The sequence below is a fragment of the Macaca thibetana genome, chromosome 7, assembly GCF_024542745.1.
Source record: "Macaca thibetana thibetana isolate TM-01 chromosome 7, ASM2454274v1, whole genome shotgun sequence".
In the NCBI taxonomy this organism is placed as follows: domain Eukaryota; kingdom Metazoa; phylum Chordata; class Mammalia; order Primates; family Cercopithecidae; genus Macaca; species Macaca thibetana.
The window spans coordinates 16,140,113-16,155,581 of NC_065584.1; the positions used below are offsets into that span (position 1 = coordinate 16,140,113).

At 38.0% G+C, this 15,469-nt stretch overlaps 1 protein-coding gene across 2 annotated transcripts in view; it reads left to right on the forward strand.

Moving 5' to 3' along the window:
• The window catches only part of PPP4R3A (protein phosphatase 4 regulatory subunit 3A), a 50,582-nt gene that overhangs the window by 22,992 nt on the left and 12,121 nt on the right, over positions 1 to 15,469 (forward strand). The window contains exons 4-10 of one of the 2 annotated variants that reach the window (XM_050799045.1): positions 3,454 to 4,071; positions 8,677 to 8,754; positions 9,139 to 9,255; positions 9,704 to 9,859; positions 12,322 to 12,453; positions 12,557 to 12,659; positions 14,666 to 14,824. In XM_050799045.1, coding sequence (XP_050655002.1) covers positions 3,454 to 4,071; positions 8,677 to 8,754; positions 9,139 to 9,255; positions 9,704 to 9,859; positions 12,322 to 12,453; positions 12,557 to 12,659; positions 14,666 to 14,824 — 1,363 coding nt within the window. The remainder of the gene's footprint in view (positions 1 to 3,453; positions 4,072 to 8,676; positions 8,755 to 9,138; positions 9,256 to 9,703; positions 9,860 to 12,321; positions 12,454 to 12,556; positions 12,660 to 14,665; positions 14,825 to 15,469) is intronic. The other variant, XM_050799046.1, reaches the window with a different exon arrangement.

Genomic DNA, 15,469 nt, shown 5'->3' on the forward strand with positions numbered 1-15,469 from the left:
TTTAAGTGTTTATTTTTCGCCATGCTTTCAACTAATGCCCAAGAGTTTAAATAAATTTCAGATTGATCTTTTGAATTCACTGCTGCTTTGAACTTGATTTAAAGGAAGGTATAATTTATTGACACTAAACTCTCTAGCTCATACCTTTGCTGAACTCCAGTGTTTTATATCCACCTGCCTTTTTGAAACTTTCTCCTTGTGTGTTCACTAGCATCTCAAATTTAGTACTCCAAAACCAAACATAACCTTCCCACGTACATCTATCCCATCTTCTTCTAAGTGCCATCCAGTTGCTGAAGTCAGAAACTTGTGGATCATGTTTATCCTTCAATCGTCGCTTTTATCCATTCAGTCCCCCCATTTATTATCTCGATAATAAATCTTGATCCATTGGTTTATCTTCATTTTTACTATTATAGTTTTCCAAGCCACCATCATTTCTTGCCTGGTTTATTGGTTTTGTCTTGACTGATCTTCCTAAATCAACATTTTAGCTACAGTGATTAGGTGATCTTTTTAAAAATGCAAGTCTGATCACATCACTCTTTTGTTTATAACTTCTTGTGGCTCTTGAAAGAAAACCCACCCTTGTACTTGTCTTGAGCAGTATGGCTCTTGGCTGACGATTCAGCCTTACTCTGCCTCTAGGCTTGAATGTTCTTAATTTATTCTGGAGTTTCCCTAGTGACATAATCGCAACCTTTTGTGAATTTGCATTTGTATGTGCTCTAGTTGCTGATGCCATTGGCTCTTGGTATACACTCGTTTAGGCCATTTCTTTCCAGAGAAGATTTCTCCATCTCCATGTTTACTTTATCTGGAGAATAATCTTCACCAGATTCCTTAATTCCTTTGAGTGTGGCCCTCAAACCAGCAGCACAAGCATGACCTGGGAACTGACAGAAATGCAAATTCTGAGACCAGCTCCCCTCCCGCCGACCCTAGACCTACTGGATCAAAAACTGCAAGTAGTGTCCAATAATTGTTTTTTAAAATCCTGTCTTAGGAATTCTGTTTTCACAAGCCCTGTAGACCAGACTTTTCTCTTTAAAGGACAAGATGGCAAATATTTAAGGCTTTGCAGGCCATATAGTCTCTGTCACAGCTAGGTCAACTCTGCTATCGTAGTTGGGAAGTAGCCGTAGACAGCACATTAATGAATGGAGGGGCTGTCTTCTAGTAAAACTTCTATTTACAAAAACAGGCGCAGACCAAATTCGGCTATAGTTTGTCGCCCCCTGCTTTTGGTGATTCTGATGCACCCTGAAGTTTGACAGCCATAGCATTCATAGAAGATCTAGTGTCCTTAGCACAGTTTTTTCTTAACTTGTGGAATTTATTTCAACTATATATTCTACTTAGCTGTGATTTTCATACATTAAGCTGTCTGTTAAGCTGTCCCTTCTCTGAAACATGAAAGGACTAACATTTATATCTGAATACCATCCATCTTTTTAGTTCTTCTTTGCTTTCTGTCCAACAATTCTATTTATAGCACATTTCTCTAGATTTTGTCTTGTAGAGTTCTCCCAAAGAGAGAGAGGTGACTTTAATGAGTTCAGGCTATGTTAATAGCATCTGTTATTCAGACAAATGTTGTTCTCCTCTGTTTCATGTTTCTGAATCAAACAGTCCCACTCTGGATGCGGTCTTCCTTTATGCCAGTGTGCAACTCAAACCTGAACTCGATCTGTCATTGTCATGCCTGTCTCTCCTTTAAGATTGTCTGATCTTTACCTTTGTTCGGTCTTGAATGCTATAAAGTTTTCCGTCATCTAAAGTTGGGGCACAGATAGTAGTACTTGCATGCTTTCTCTATAATAATTTTATCACTAACTGCGTTATATTCTTTTCTGGTATTCCCTTTCAACATTTACATAGTTTATGTTCAAGGTGTCATTTCTCAGTCACTATGGGTTCTGTCTGAACTTCTCAATCATTTTCTAGATCCAAGAAAGTCATTACATTTTGCTCTCTGAGATGTTAAATGTTTTTCTGTTTCTTGAACCATGTTCACCAATTTTTTTCTGAACTCAAAAAGATGGCATTTTTAATATAATAAGGGTACTCCTCTCTTTTCATTTGGTTTGCTAATCAAAATCTAACATTTTTCTGTGGTAAAATCATGGTTTGGATATTAGGAACTTAAAATTATAATGAGAGCTTACATAATTAACAAATTCAGAGCCAATGTGAGACCATGTCAGGTACAAGCCATGAATGTGACTTGACTTGCCTCCTTTCAGTGTTGCTGTCCACTTGGTTGAGGTCAAGACCATATCACCTTGCAGCACATTTCAAGAAAAGTATTCCAGGTCATCATCTCTTCTAGTGTCTATCAATGCATCTGTTTATTACACTAAGCAATTTAAGCTTCTTGGCTTTTTCATACAAGGTCTAATTTTTTTCATCCCTTTACATTCTACTTGGCCTTCTACTTGCTTTAGTGGTCGCTGTCTCAAATTGTAGTGCCACAATAACAAAACTGGTTTCCTTTCAAAGTTTATCCTTGACCTTTTGTTACAAAAAAATGCCTTACTTTAAAATGTAGTTAATGTAAGTTACCTTTTTATAATAAGAGCCCTTCCAGTGGCATAAAATTAGGTTTTATGACAGATTTTCGGGCTCCTAGAGGGATCCTGAAGGCTACAGGTTAGGGTGTGTAGAAAGGAAAATATTTTCGTGGTTTGGTTACTTAACCTTCAGCAGACCTTTTTTGGAGATAACTCGTACTACATATAGGTTGTATTTACTTTATATGTGGCTTCATTTTTATGTAGGTACTCTTGTATTCTGCCTAGTGTTTTTTAAATCCTATTTTTGGGCTGTCAGTATTTATAGCAAATCAGTGACTCACTTTGGTCCAAAGCCAGTTTGTTCATGCTCTTTGGCCCTTGGTTTCTACAATCAATTGATGTTAAGTATTTTACTTTTTGCTTATAATTATATATATTTTCTGTGATCATAACGTTATGATATTTGGTGTTTGTTCGGTCGTCACCTCAGAGTTAAATATTGAAGAGCTTGGTGGTGGCAGCTATCCTTTAGCACAGTCCTAGCACTGTTGCTGAGACTTGCCCTGGTCTACTGGAAAAGAGGGCCAGGGATATGAGATGTTAGTGGCTGTTTTAGCATCAGGCTTCTGTTGTGAGTCTGCAGAGGTCTGTTTCATAACAGTCTCACTTAGTTTAGCCTGTCCTAGAAAGTTGTTCTTGCCAGCAGACCTCATGCTTTATAAGGAAGCTCAGTCTGTTTTTGAACTTTGACTAACTTCCTTAAAATTGAAAGTATACGTTATTTGGAGAAATGTAATGTAGAAAAATAGGCAGTTTTGTCTTGAAAATTATCATTATGGGTTTCTTACAGCATCTCTTGTATTCATCTTAGAATATCATTTAGGCTTGCTATTCAGTTGTTATATATTTAGTCAGCAATTAAATTTTTTTTCCATAGGTTCAAGGAAAGGACCCTTCCGTGGACATCACTCAGGACCTTGTGGATGAATCTGAAGAGGAGCGTTTTGATGATATGTCATCACCAGGCTTAGAATTGCCATCTTGTGAATTAAGTCGCCTTGAAGAAATTGCAGAACTTGTGGCATCATCTTTACCTTCACCTCTTCGTCGTGAAAAACTTGCGCTGGCACTAGAAAATGAGGGTTATATTAAAAAGCTCCTGGAGCTTTTTCATGTGTGTGAGGATTTGGAAAATATTGAAGGACTACACCACTTGTATGAAATTATCAAAGGCATCTTCCTCTTGAATCGAACTGCTCTTTTTGAAGTTATGTTCTCTGAAGAATGTATAATGGACGTCATTGGATGTTTAGAATATGATCCTGCTTTATCACAACCACGAAAACACAGGGAATTTCTAACGAAAACAGCCAAGTTTAAAGAAGTGATTCCCATATCAGATCCTGAGCTGAAACAAAAAATTCATCAGACATACAGAGTTCAGTATATACAAGATATGGTTCTACCAACTCCTTCAGTCTTTGAAGAAAACATGTTATCAACACTTCACTCTTTTATCTTTTTCAATAAGGTAGAGATTGTTGGCATGTTGCAGGTGAGTTAGATCATTCCTTTTTTCATACTTCAAGAGATGCAGCAAAAACAATTTGCTCCTTTTAAATACATATATTAAGTTTTAATTTTGTTAATGTATAAAGTTAAGTATTTGTGAGATATTTTAAGAGATTATAATATATAATAATACTGTGAGACCAGAAGGTTACTGTATCTCGGGTAGGAGAGGTAAGTGTGATAAATGTAGTTTGAAGAAATGGTACAAGGGGATGATTTTTTAGATACTGGGTCTTGCTCTGTTGCCCAGGCTATAGGGCAGTAATGCAGTCTCAGCACACTGCAACCTCCACCTCCATTTTCCTGGCTGAAACAATCCTCCCACCTCAGCCTCCTGAGTAGCTGAGACCACAGGTGTGCACCACCACCCCCAGCCAATTCTTGTATTTTTTGTAGAGATGGAGTTTGTCGTACTGCCCAGGATGGCCCCAAACTTCTGAGTTCAAGCAGTCTGCCTGACCCAGCCTCCCAAAGTGCTGGGATTACAGATGTGAGCCACTGGGCCCAGCCTGACTTTTTTCTTTTTTTTTTAAATAAAGTTGGGGTCTTGCTCTGTTGCCCAGGCTGGAGTGCAGTGGCACAGCCATAGCTCATTGCAACCTTGAACTCCTGGGCTTGAGCCATCCTCCCACCTCAGCCTTCCAATTAGCTAAGACTACAGATGCATGCCACCATACCCACCTTTTAACATTATTTTTTTTTTTGTAAAGAATGGATCTCACTTTGTTGCCCAGGCTGGTCTCAAACTCCTGGCTTCAAGCAAATCTCCCACCTTAGCCTCCCAAAGTGTTGGGATTACAGGTGTGAGCCACCATACTCAACTACAGGAGGATAACATTAATGAAGTGGTTGAATGCTGAACTTTGGGGTTATTACTCTATGAATTATGCATAGAATAGAAGAGATTGGAAGAGGAAAGAGTGAAGCACAAAGCCAAGAGAAATGTCACTAAATACAGAATATAAATTCTAATGAGAATTGTGGGCCAGGCACTGTGGCCTGTCTCTACCAAATAAAATAAAATTTAAGGCGAATTTGTAAAATCCCAGAAAATGATACAGTAAGGGTCCAGTTTCAGGGTCTAGGAAATGTAGCAGAGGAGGCAAATGATAACTGCATGTATCCCTACCAAAAGCCACGTTTTGTTAAGGAGTGTGCCTGTGGGTGAGTTAAACCCATGAACCCATGTGAATTTGAGTTTCAGCTCAGTCTGTCACTTAAAAACTCTCAGTAGCTATATGAGTTGGACAGCCTTAACTTCTTAAAGCTTCAGTTTCCCCATCTGAAGGATGGTGACATTAATGCCTACCCTGTAAAGTTGTCTGAAAATTAACTGAGGTCAGGCATGTAAAGAAAGTGTTTAGTATGATGTAAGATTCATGGGAATTTTTTAAAGTATCTGTGGATAATTGCTTATTAAAATGTAGATTTTTTTTTCTTATAGTATGCCCAGTCTCTCTGATCTGGTGTTTTAGGGTGTTTGCATCACAATCCTCTAGGGTGCAGTATGGTGAATTCTGCACAAAACAGAGTGGAAGTCTCTGAGAGCTAGACAATAATTTGCGTTTGTAACACCCTCAAAGTTAGAAAACCTCTTACTGTGTCATCCCAGTGTGTGCATCTATTCTAACTGAAATAGAAGTTTACGTAGGCTGGGCCTAGTGGCTCACACCTGTAATCCCACCACTTTGGGAAGCCAAGGCAGGAGGATCGATTGAACCCGGAAGTTAAAGACTAGCCTGGGGCTGGGTGTGGCGGCTCATGCCTATAATCCCAGCACTTTGGGAGGCCAAGGCGGGTGGGTCACCTGAGGTCAAGAGTTCAAGACCAGCCTGGCCAACATGGCGAAAGGCTGTCTCTACTAATAGTAAAGTACAACAGTTAGCTAGACGTGATGGTGGGCGCCCATAATCCCAGCTACTCAGGAGGCTGAGGCAGGAGAATCATTTGAATCTGGGAGGCGGAGGTTGCAGTGAGCTGAGATAGTGCCATTGCACTCTAGCCTGGGCAACAGGAGTGAAATTCTGTCTCAAAAAAAAATGTTTGTTTTTTTTTTTAATTAGCCAGGTATGGTGGTGCATGCCTATAATCCCAGCCACTTGGGGAGCTGAGTTGGGAGAATCGCTTGAGCCCAGGAGTTCGAGTCTGCAGTGAGCAATGATCATGCCACCGCACTCAAGCCTGGGCAACAGAGTGAGATCCTATCTCAACAAAGCAATAAGTTTATGTAGTACAAAGAAAGAATTGTTACTTGCACCCGTATACACACACACACACACACACACACACCCATGTTGTTTTTTATTCTTTGATGCCTATGATATTGTAAGAATAACAGATCTTTGGGAGGCTGAGGTGGGCAGATCACTTGAGGTCGGGAGTTCAAGACCAGCCTGACCAATATGGTGAAATCTTATCTCTACTAAAAAATTAGCCAGGCGTGGTGGTGGACACCTGTAATCCCAGCTGCTCAGGAGAATGAGGCAGGAGAATTGCTTGAATCTGGGATGCAGAGGCACATGCCTATAATCCCAGTTACTCCAGAGACTAAGACAGGAGAATCACTTGCACCTGGGAGGCAGAGGTTGCATTAAGCCAAGGTCGCACCGCTGCAGATAAGTGTAATATGACTTGGAAGATCTTTTAAGACTTTACCTCAGGTGTATAAATAAAATAATTATTTGAAACCTGCATTTGTTAAGTATAGAAAGGAAGACAATAAATGTAGTAAGAGCTGCTTGATAGTACACATTACATACAAAGCAGTATGTTTAATCATATGTCTGTTCCTGTTTAGAAAATTTTGTATTTCTAAAGTATTAGCCAGTGATAGCCAAAAAAAGGAAAAGTATGAATTAAAATACTGAGTTCTCCTGATCCTTTTCTTCAGCTCCATATGGTTCTGTTTTTGTTATGTGGGGATTTGTCACTTCTGTGTTTTCTTGGTCTTCGTACATGTAAAATGCCAGTTTTATTCATTAAGTATGAATAATTTCAAGTTGTTAAATCTTTGCTTCCCTGCAATATGCTGTGTAAAATATTGGCTGCCAATACGTCTGTTTCTCTTGATGCTGGACATTTCTATCCAAAGTGCTGCTGTGAAGGCTGTAGCATTTTACAAATGTTTTGGCAAGAAGTGATTGAGGTATAGTTTAATGCAGGTTCCTGCCCACTTTGTGTAGCCCCATGCACACATAATATCACGCCCTCTTAACACTGACTGCTTCCTTTGTAGTACCATAAACATTCTTATTTTCTCCTTCTGTACCCCCAACTGCAGCAGTTCAGAGAATATCTTTTTTAACCATTTGATATCCATTTGGTAGAATATAGTGTATTGGGGAGTGTCTTGAAATTGGATGCCATTTGGGTAACGAACATGGTCAAGATCGTATTAGTGAGGTATGACCTGTTTCGACATTTTAGAAAAAGTAAAGGTGGGAATAACCGAACTAACTTAGTGCCACAGAAGATTTTTCTAGAGCACTCACAACAGTGAATGTGGAGCTAGTAATCTATTGGGAGCTTGTATACACATCCGTGTGTATGTGTATTTAGAGTGAGGCATGTCTAGGGATGGAGTGGTATTGAATCTACTTCCACTAGCTGAGGTAGTATGTAATTTAAATAAAATCTTTGTCGAGCATGGTGGTTCATGTCTGTAATCCCAGCACTTCAGGAGGCCCAGGCCAGTGGATTGCTTGAGGCTAGGAGTTCAAGACCAGACTGGCCAACATGACAGAACCCCGCCTCTGCTACAAATACAAAAATTAGCTGGGTGTAGTGGTGTGTGCCTGTAGTCCCAGCTACTAAGGAGTCTGAGACAGGAGAATAGCTTAAACCTGGGAGGCGGAGGTTGCCGTGAGCTGAGATGGCACCACTGTGCTCTACCTGGGTGACAGAGCAAGACTTTGTCTCAAAAAGCAAAACAAAACAAAAGCCAGGATCTCGATGAAAAAATAGAGATGAGAAGCGTTGACCGGGCAATCATGAAGACTCCACCACCTTAATTGGGCTTGGGTGAATTTTAAAATCCAAGTCTCAATTTTAAAATGAAGTAAAACAAAAAGTTCTAAATTTTGCTTTTTAAATAATTGAGTCATTCTCTGTATCTTTAAAACACTAAAGTAGCTTTGTCCTCATTTTCATTCTCATTTGAGAGGTTGTAGAACCTACCCTTTAAAAGTTAAGGTTATAAAACCTATGAAAGTGAGGAGTCAGCAAGTGTTGGTCCTGCTATTTTTGTAAATAATATTTTATTGAAATGCAGCCATATCCATTCATTTACAGTTGTCTGTGACTACTTTCATACTACTGGACCAGGGTTTGAGTACTCGTAGTAGAGGTCACATGGGCCACAAAGCTCAAAATATTTACTACCTGGCCTTTAAATAGGCTTAGAAAATAGAACCTTGACAGAATTTTATACTTTAATAGTGTGGTTTTTCTTTCTTTTAAGAAAATAAAAAAACAGCATTGCCAATACCTTCCTTTTTTCAGTTATTGCCATTTATATTAAAGCGTCCTGAAATTATATTTTAGTACAATCTTAGCATTAACATAATTGCATTTGTCCTTTGTTTCACAGGAAGATGAAAAATTTCTGACAGATTTGTTTGCACAACTAACAGATGAAGCAACAGATGAGGAAAAAAGACAGGAATTGGTAAGAAATTAGATACTATGAAAGGCATAAAAATAAAGCCACTGGCTGGGCTTGATGGCTCACGCCTGTGATCCCAGCACTTTGGGAGGCCAAGGTGGGTGGATCACGAGGTCAGAGACCAGCCTGGCGAACATGGCAAAACCCCATCTCTACTAAAAAGTACAAAAATTAGCCAATCATGGTGGCAGGCACTTGTAGTCCTAGCTACTCAGAAGGCTGAGGCAGGAGAATCACTTGAACCCGGAACGCAGAGGCTGCAGTGAGCAAAGGTCGTGCCGTTGTACTCCAGTGTGGGCGACAAGAGCAAGACTCCGTCTAAATAAATAAATAAATAAATAAATAAATAAAACTTTTTATATCACTTATCCTTTTTTCTAATTTCAGGTTAACTTTTTAAAAGAATTTTGTGCGTTTTCCCAAACGCTACAGCCTCAAAACAGAGATGCTTTTTTCAAGACTTTGTCAAACATGGGCATATTACCAGCTTTAGAAGTCATCCTTGTAAGTTTTGTGTCTCCTTATTTTTAATTACCATTTTTTAATCCCAAAATTAATATTTTTAATGTAACATGCAAATATTCTATTATAGCCAATATTTCATCTTAGCTGGGTAGTTCATTAAGTTAAAGAAGCTATAAAATTGCAATGTTAGACAGTTTTCACACAGTATTGAAAGAATGCAGTTAAAGGAATTTTCCATAATTTAATGATAATTTGTCAGCTTTGCAGCTTATTAGCTGAAGTGTTAAAATAGAAAGGCAAACAAAAATACATGATTTAGAAAATATAGTTTTATCCATACGATAAGAGTTTTATATGCAGAAGAATTTCTTTGACCTTTCTTTTACATTACGGTTTTTTCATATGTTTTGTTAGGTTTGGATATTTACATAGCTATAGGTTCCATATTTTTATAATTATAGGAGAAATAAATGCTTTTTTTCTGCAGGGCATGGATGATACACAGGTGCGAAGTGCTGCTACTGATATATTCTCATACTTGGTTGAATATAATCCATCCATGGTACGAGAGTTTGTCATGCAGGAGGCACAACAGAATGATGATGTAAGTAAGAAGTTAACAGAGCAAAAAATAACCAGCAAGGTAAATATTATTTGTACTAATAGTAAGTATTTATACATAGGAAGCTATAACTGTTTTTATTATTCACTTTTAAGATTTAAATTGTTGCTGTTTGGGAAAAGTGTAGCCATAATATCAGATGAGTTATTGTTCCCCTAAATTGGTTCCTGTCTCAGTTTATCAATTTGTCCTACAGAAATTATTTATGTTCGTTTAAATTGCCTTTTAAAATGTTAATGTCACTTTTTTTTTTTTTTTTTTAATTCTGAAGTCAACTTGCTATGTTGTCTTATTTAAATCATTTAGTCAATCAGTTCTTGTATCTGGGGAATTATAAATAAGTTACCTAGGGAAACATTGACTTTAGGGTAGATTCTCAAAATCATCAAGAATGAAGAAATGTAGCACAGTCCCTTAAAATATGTAGGGTGCTGTTTCTTTACTGCCTTGCCATGGAGAACAAGCTGTTAGTTGTTCACAAACACTCACATGTTAGCATCTGAGATATACCATATTTTAAAGTGATAGAGAATATATCCTGGTAATGTGAAGGGTGCGCCTGGATCATGTAGTGCGTGACATGTGAGAGCACTAAATGTGTGTGCTCTTCTCCTTTATTTTAAAATAATTGAACCAATGATTCTGATGTTTTCCTGCTTCCCCTATAACAATTTGGAAGCAACTTTTTACATAAGAATGAATAAGATATTCTGCCTTTAGGTTCTTCTAAAGGGAGGAGGGGAAAAAGGCACCGTTAAGGGAAAAAAAAATCTGTTTAGAATTCCAGCCTGTGGTATTTTTACAAAATAAGAAAATAGACTGTCTTACTTTTTGAAAAGATCCTATTTTATGTATTGTGATGTCAAAAAAATGGAATGCCATGTAACTGTTACGTTTAAATTTTTATTTTTAAATTATAGTGCAGGGTAGGTGCAAAAAAGCACCAGTTTGAACTGTTGAATGTTATATCATGTTTTTCTTTTATAAAATATTAATGTCAGCCTCAGCAACATAGCAAGACCCTCCTTTACTACAAAAGTAATTTTTAAAACTTAGGTATGGTGGCATGCACCTGTAGTCCCAGATACTCAGGAAGATGAGAAGGAAGGGTATCTTAAGACCAGGAGTTTGACTGCAGTGAGCTATGATTGCTCCACTGTACTCCAGTCTGGGTGACAAAGCCAGACCCCATCTCAAAAAAAAAAAAAAAATTCTGCTACAACCGAAGTATCTGTATTATTGAAAATAAAGGCTTTTGTTGGTCCCCTTAACCCATGAGCTGAACATAGGAACATATATGGATATACCTCAAAATACATACAGTAGGACTCTTTTTTTTTTTTTCTGTTTTGCAGCAGAATAACATTTCAGTCAATAGGACTCTTGATTCCCACTCTTCTTGATCATCATTTCGGTCTACTGTCTCCATTTTCTCTATCCCTTGTCCATCCTGCCTTTGCATACACATAGGCAAGAGCAGGGATTTTCTCACTGAATCCCTCTCAATCTTACTACTTAGGTGAGGAATACCAGTCATAATAGGACCTCAGGAAAACCAGCCATCTATTTTCTTTGATATTTAGAATGTGTATAATCCATTTGTTCTCTGCACTCTCTAAATACCATAGTCTCATTTTCTCCAATTTCAGACATTCAGATAGTTTTTTCCTAAATTTATTTTAAAAGGAAATTTTATGTCACTTTTACAAATGGAGAACATATATCATTGGCCATAAATAGAAGGACTCTGTAAAGATAAAAGCAATAGACTGGGCACGATGGCTCACGCCTGTAATCCCAGCACTTTGGGAGGCCCAGGTGGGTGGATCACCTGAGGTAGGGAGTTCAAGACCAGCCTGACCAACATGGAGAAACCCCATCCCTACTAAAAGTACAAAATTAGCTGGGCGTGGTGGCGCATGCCTGTAATCTCAGCCACTAGGGAGGCCGAGGCAGGAGAATCGCTTGAACCCAGGAGGTGGAGGTTGTAGTGAGCTGAGATTGTGCCATTGCACTCCAACCTAGGCAATAAGAGCGAAACTCCATCTCAAAATAAAATAAGATAAAATAAGATAACATAAAAATAAAAGCAATGAAAGTAGAATGATGATGTAAATCCTACCTAAATATTCTTACTGTTAAAGCTATGGTCATAAAACCCACTGGCTTTCTTCAAAAGGTAGATTACGTTATTAGAAAGTTGTAAAGATCTATTATCACCAAACTAAAACCTTGCTTTTGCTTTAATCAGAGGAATTTAAAGATAATAGACAAGAAATTTATATTTAGGGCTATGTCCCTGTACCACACTTTGGGGAATGAAACAGTCATATGTCCTATCAGATAACTGAGTTAAACATTTCACTTTCCAGTTAACAAAACACCTTGAGCCTAGGTATAATGCTGTGGTATGTGTCTTAGTTTTTGATTTTTCCATTCTTTCATAATAAGTGATTCTGAGTATGTCTGTTTTTTCTCTCCAGGATATTTTGCTCATCAACCTCATTATAGAACATATGATTTGTGATACAGATCCTGAACTTGGAGGAGCAGTCCAACTTATGGGCCTGCTTCGAACTTTAGTTGACCCGGAAAACATGCTAGCCACTGCCAATGTAAGCCATGAGCATTTTTATTCTTTTTCATAGCTAGTATATTGTGTATTGCTGGTGGGAACCGGTGCGGTTAAAGTTCATGGAAATGTTTTTGATTCCTTAGAAAACAGAAAAGACTGAATTTCTGGGTTTCTTCTACAAGCACTGTATGCATGTTCTCACTGCTCCTTTACTAGCGAATACAACAGAAGACAAACCTAGTAAAGGTAAGATAATTCAGGTTGGTAGTTAAGTTCTCTGTTCTTGAATGCTGAATTCAAAGTTGGTGTTAAGTAATCTTGTTAGGACGCAGTTAGCGGGAGGTAGAGGCTGGGAGGACGCACCTTTTAAAAAGTAGTAGTCTTTAAAAGTTCAAACCATCAGGTTAACATAGAGGTCTTAACAATTTGTTTGTTTGTTTGTTTGTTTTTATCAAAAGCAACCTGGAGTGTTAATAATGTATTTTGAAAAGAAAGGTTCATGATAAAAATTTCCCTAAAAGACCTGTAATTCCAGCACTTTGGGAGACCTAGGCAGATGGATCACGAGGTCAGGAGATCGAGACCATCCTGGCTAACATGGTGAAACCTTGTCTCTACTAAAAAAATACAAAAAAAAATTAGGTAGGCGTGGTGGCAGACACCTGTAGTCCCAGGAGAATGGCGTAAACCTGGGAGGCAGAGCTTGAAGTGAGCCGAGATCGTGCCACTGCACTCCAGCCTGGACAGCAGAGCGAGACTCTGTCTCAAAAAAAAAATTTTTTTCCCTAAAAGTACTGTAATCAGATAACAGAAACATGTAAAAGAAATAAGATAATTTTTTGTTGAACAATATTTGTATTCAGTTTGCATCTACACTGGTGAAATAGAAGGCAGTAGCTATGAAAAAATTCATTTTAAATTATATTCCAGATGTATAGACAGAGCTAGAATTTTTGCACAGTATTAAGCTACTTTTATTTATATTGAAGATATGTTAAGGTTTGTTATTTTTGCATTTTATTCATTAGAGCTTTAACGCATATGTGTGTGTGTGTTTAATTTAGGAGGTAGTTTTAGGTCTTCATTCGGAAATTGCTTAGTTAAGCTTTAGAAGTAAATATATTATTTTGTTGTTTGAAATTTTTTCTTTTTTTTTTTTTTTTTTGAGCCGAATCTTGCTGCCCAGGCTGGAGTGCGGTGGCGTGATCTCGGCTCACTGGTTCACTGCAGCCTCTGCCTCCCAGATTCAAGCAATTCTCCTGCCCCAGCCTTCTGAGTAGTTGGGATTACAGGTGCCCGCCACCATGCCTGGCTAATTTTTTGTATTTTTAGTAGAGGTGGGGTTACCACCATGTTGACCAAGCTGGTCTCAAACTCCTGGCCTCAAGTGATCTGCCCGCCTTGGCCTCCCAAAGTGCTGGGATTATGGGTGTGAGCCACCACGCCCAGCCTTGAATTCTTACTATAACATAATTAACTTATAGCACTCACATAAAATACATGTTAAATTTACTTTTTGTATAACTCCAGAATTAAGTCCATGAAATGTGAATGTCCATTTTTCTTACCTGCTTTATTCATATTAGGGTAAAGCTTGAGGCTTCTTTCCAAACCACATGTTCTATTCCTCCAACCTTTATTAAGATGAGAACTCATTGTGATTTTGTGGAAGCAGTGACTGTGTTATAATCCAAATGTGGGGGAATGAACAAAAAGCCTTTCAGAGGTTTGCTGCCTGGTGAGGAGTAAAGATAATTCAATTATTATAATTCAGTGTAGACTCATTACAAGTAGTAAAGGAGGCACAAAACACACTGTGGAATCAAGGGAACACGGAGACAGAGTAATTGCACCAAAGATGACACGGTGTCTGGCAGAACCTCATATAGTGTATCTGTTGGAGAACATGCTAAGATACTTGGTAGAGGCTCCTTGAATTTTGAAATAAGGCAGATACTCTAGATTTGTTTCCTAACTCTGCCTTACTAACTTTTCCAACTTGGGTCTAGTTAGTTTAATAGGCTCATAATGTGAAACCAATTCCCTGTAGGGTTGTTAAAATTAAATTTAAAAAGTAAAGCATCATTCCTGGCACATGGTAGGCGTTCGGTAAATGCTGATTTCCTCCTCCCTAAAATTAATATATTTCGGTTAATAGAAGGGATTTTACCTGATTAGAATTTGAGTTCTTATATTTTAGAAGGAAAAATGTTAGTCATTAAATATAATTAGTTGTGTTTGGTTTCTTTTAGATGATTTTCAGACTGCCCAACTATTGGCACTTGTATTGGAATTGTTAACATTTTGTGTGGAGCACCATACCTACCACATAAAGAACTACATTATTAATAAGGATATCCTCCGGAGAGTGCTAGTTCTTATGGCCTCGAAGCATGCTTTCTTGGCATTATGTAAGTGTTAGAATTATTTATCATCTTTGTATATTGTCATGTTGTTGATATTTTTACATCTTATTGCCCAAATGAAAAGACCACTGATTACAAGTCAGGAGATCTGGGTCATAACGTAATACTAGCTCTGCCACTGATTATGCTGGTTTGCCACACTGAGCAGGTGTTTTTCTTGACTCTCTTCTTACTCAATATACAGTAAGGGAGTAGAATGTATCTACAGTGTTATATTCCATTACTAAAACAGCACCATTGATCATTTTACCTTGGATATTTTATAGCAGGGGTGGCAGACTACAGCTGAGGCCAGATCCAGCCCGTGGCCTATGATTGTACAGCCTACAAGCTGAAACGTGTTTATGTTTTTAAAAGGTGACCTGAGAAGAGGGAAATGAATATGCTACAGAGACCATATGTGGCCCACAAAGCCTAAAATATGTACTAGGTGGACATTTGTGAAAACGTTTGTAGACTCTTTTAGAGCAGTATAGTCTCATAATAAGATTGTTGTTAGACATAAATTTTTCAAAAATTGACTTTCACAATGTTCTTAAGACCCTAGTTTGTTAGAGAAAACTATGTTTCTGAATTGAAAATAGGTTAATTCAGAATGTTCTTTATCAAGCAACAGCCAGACATCTCAGG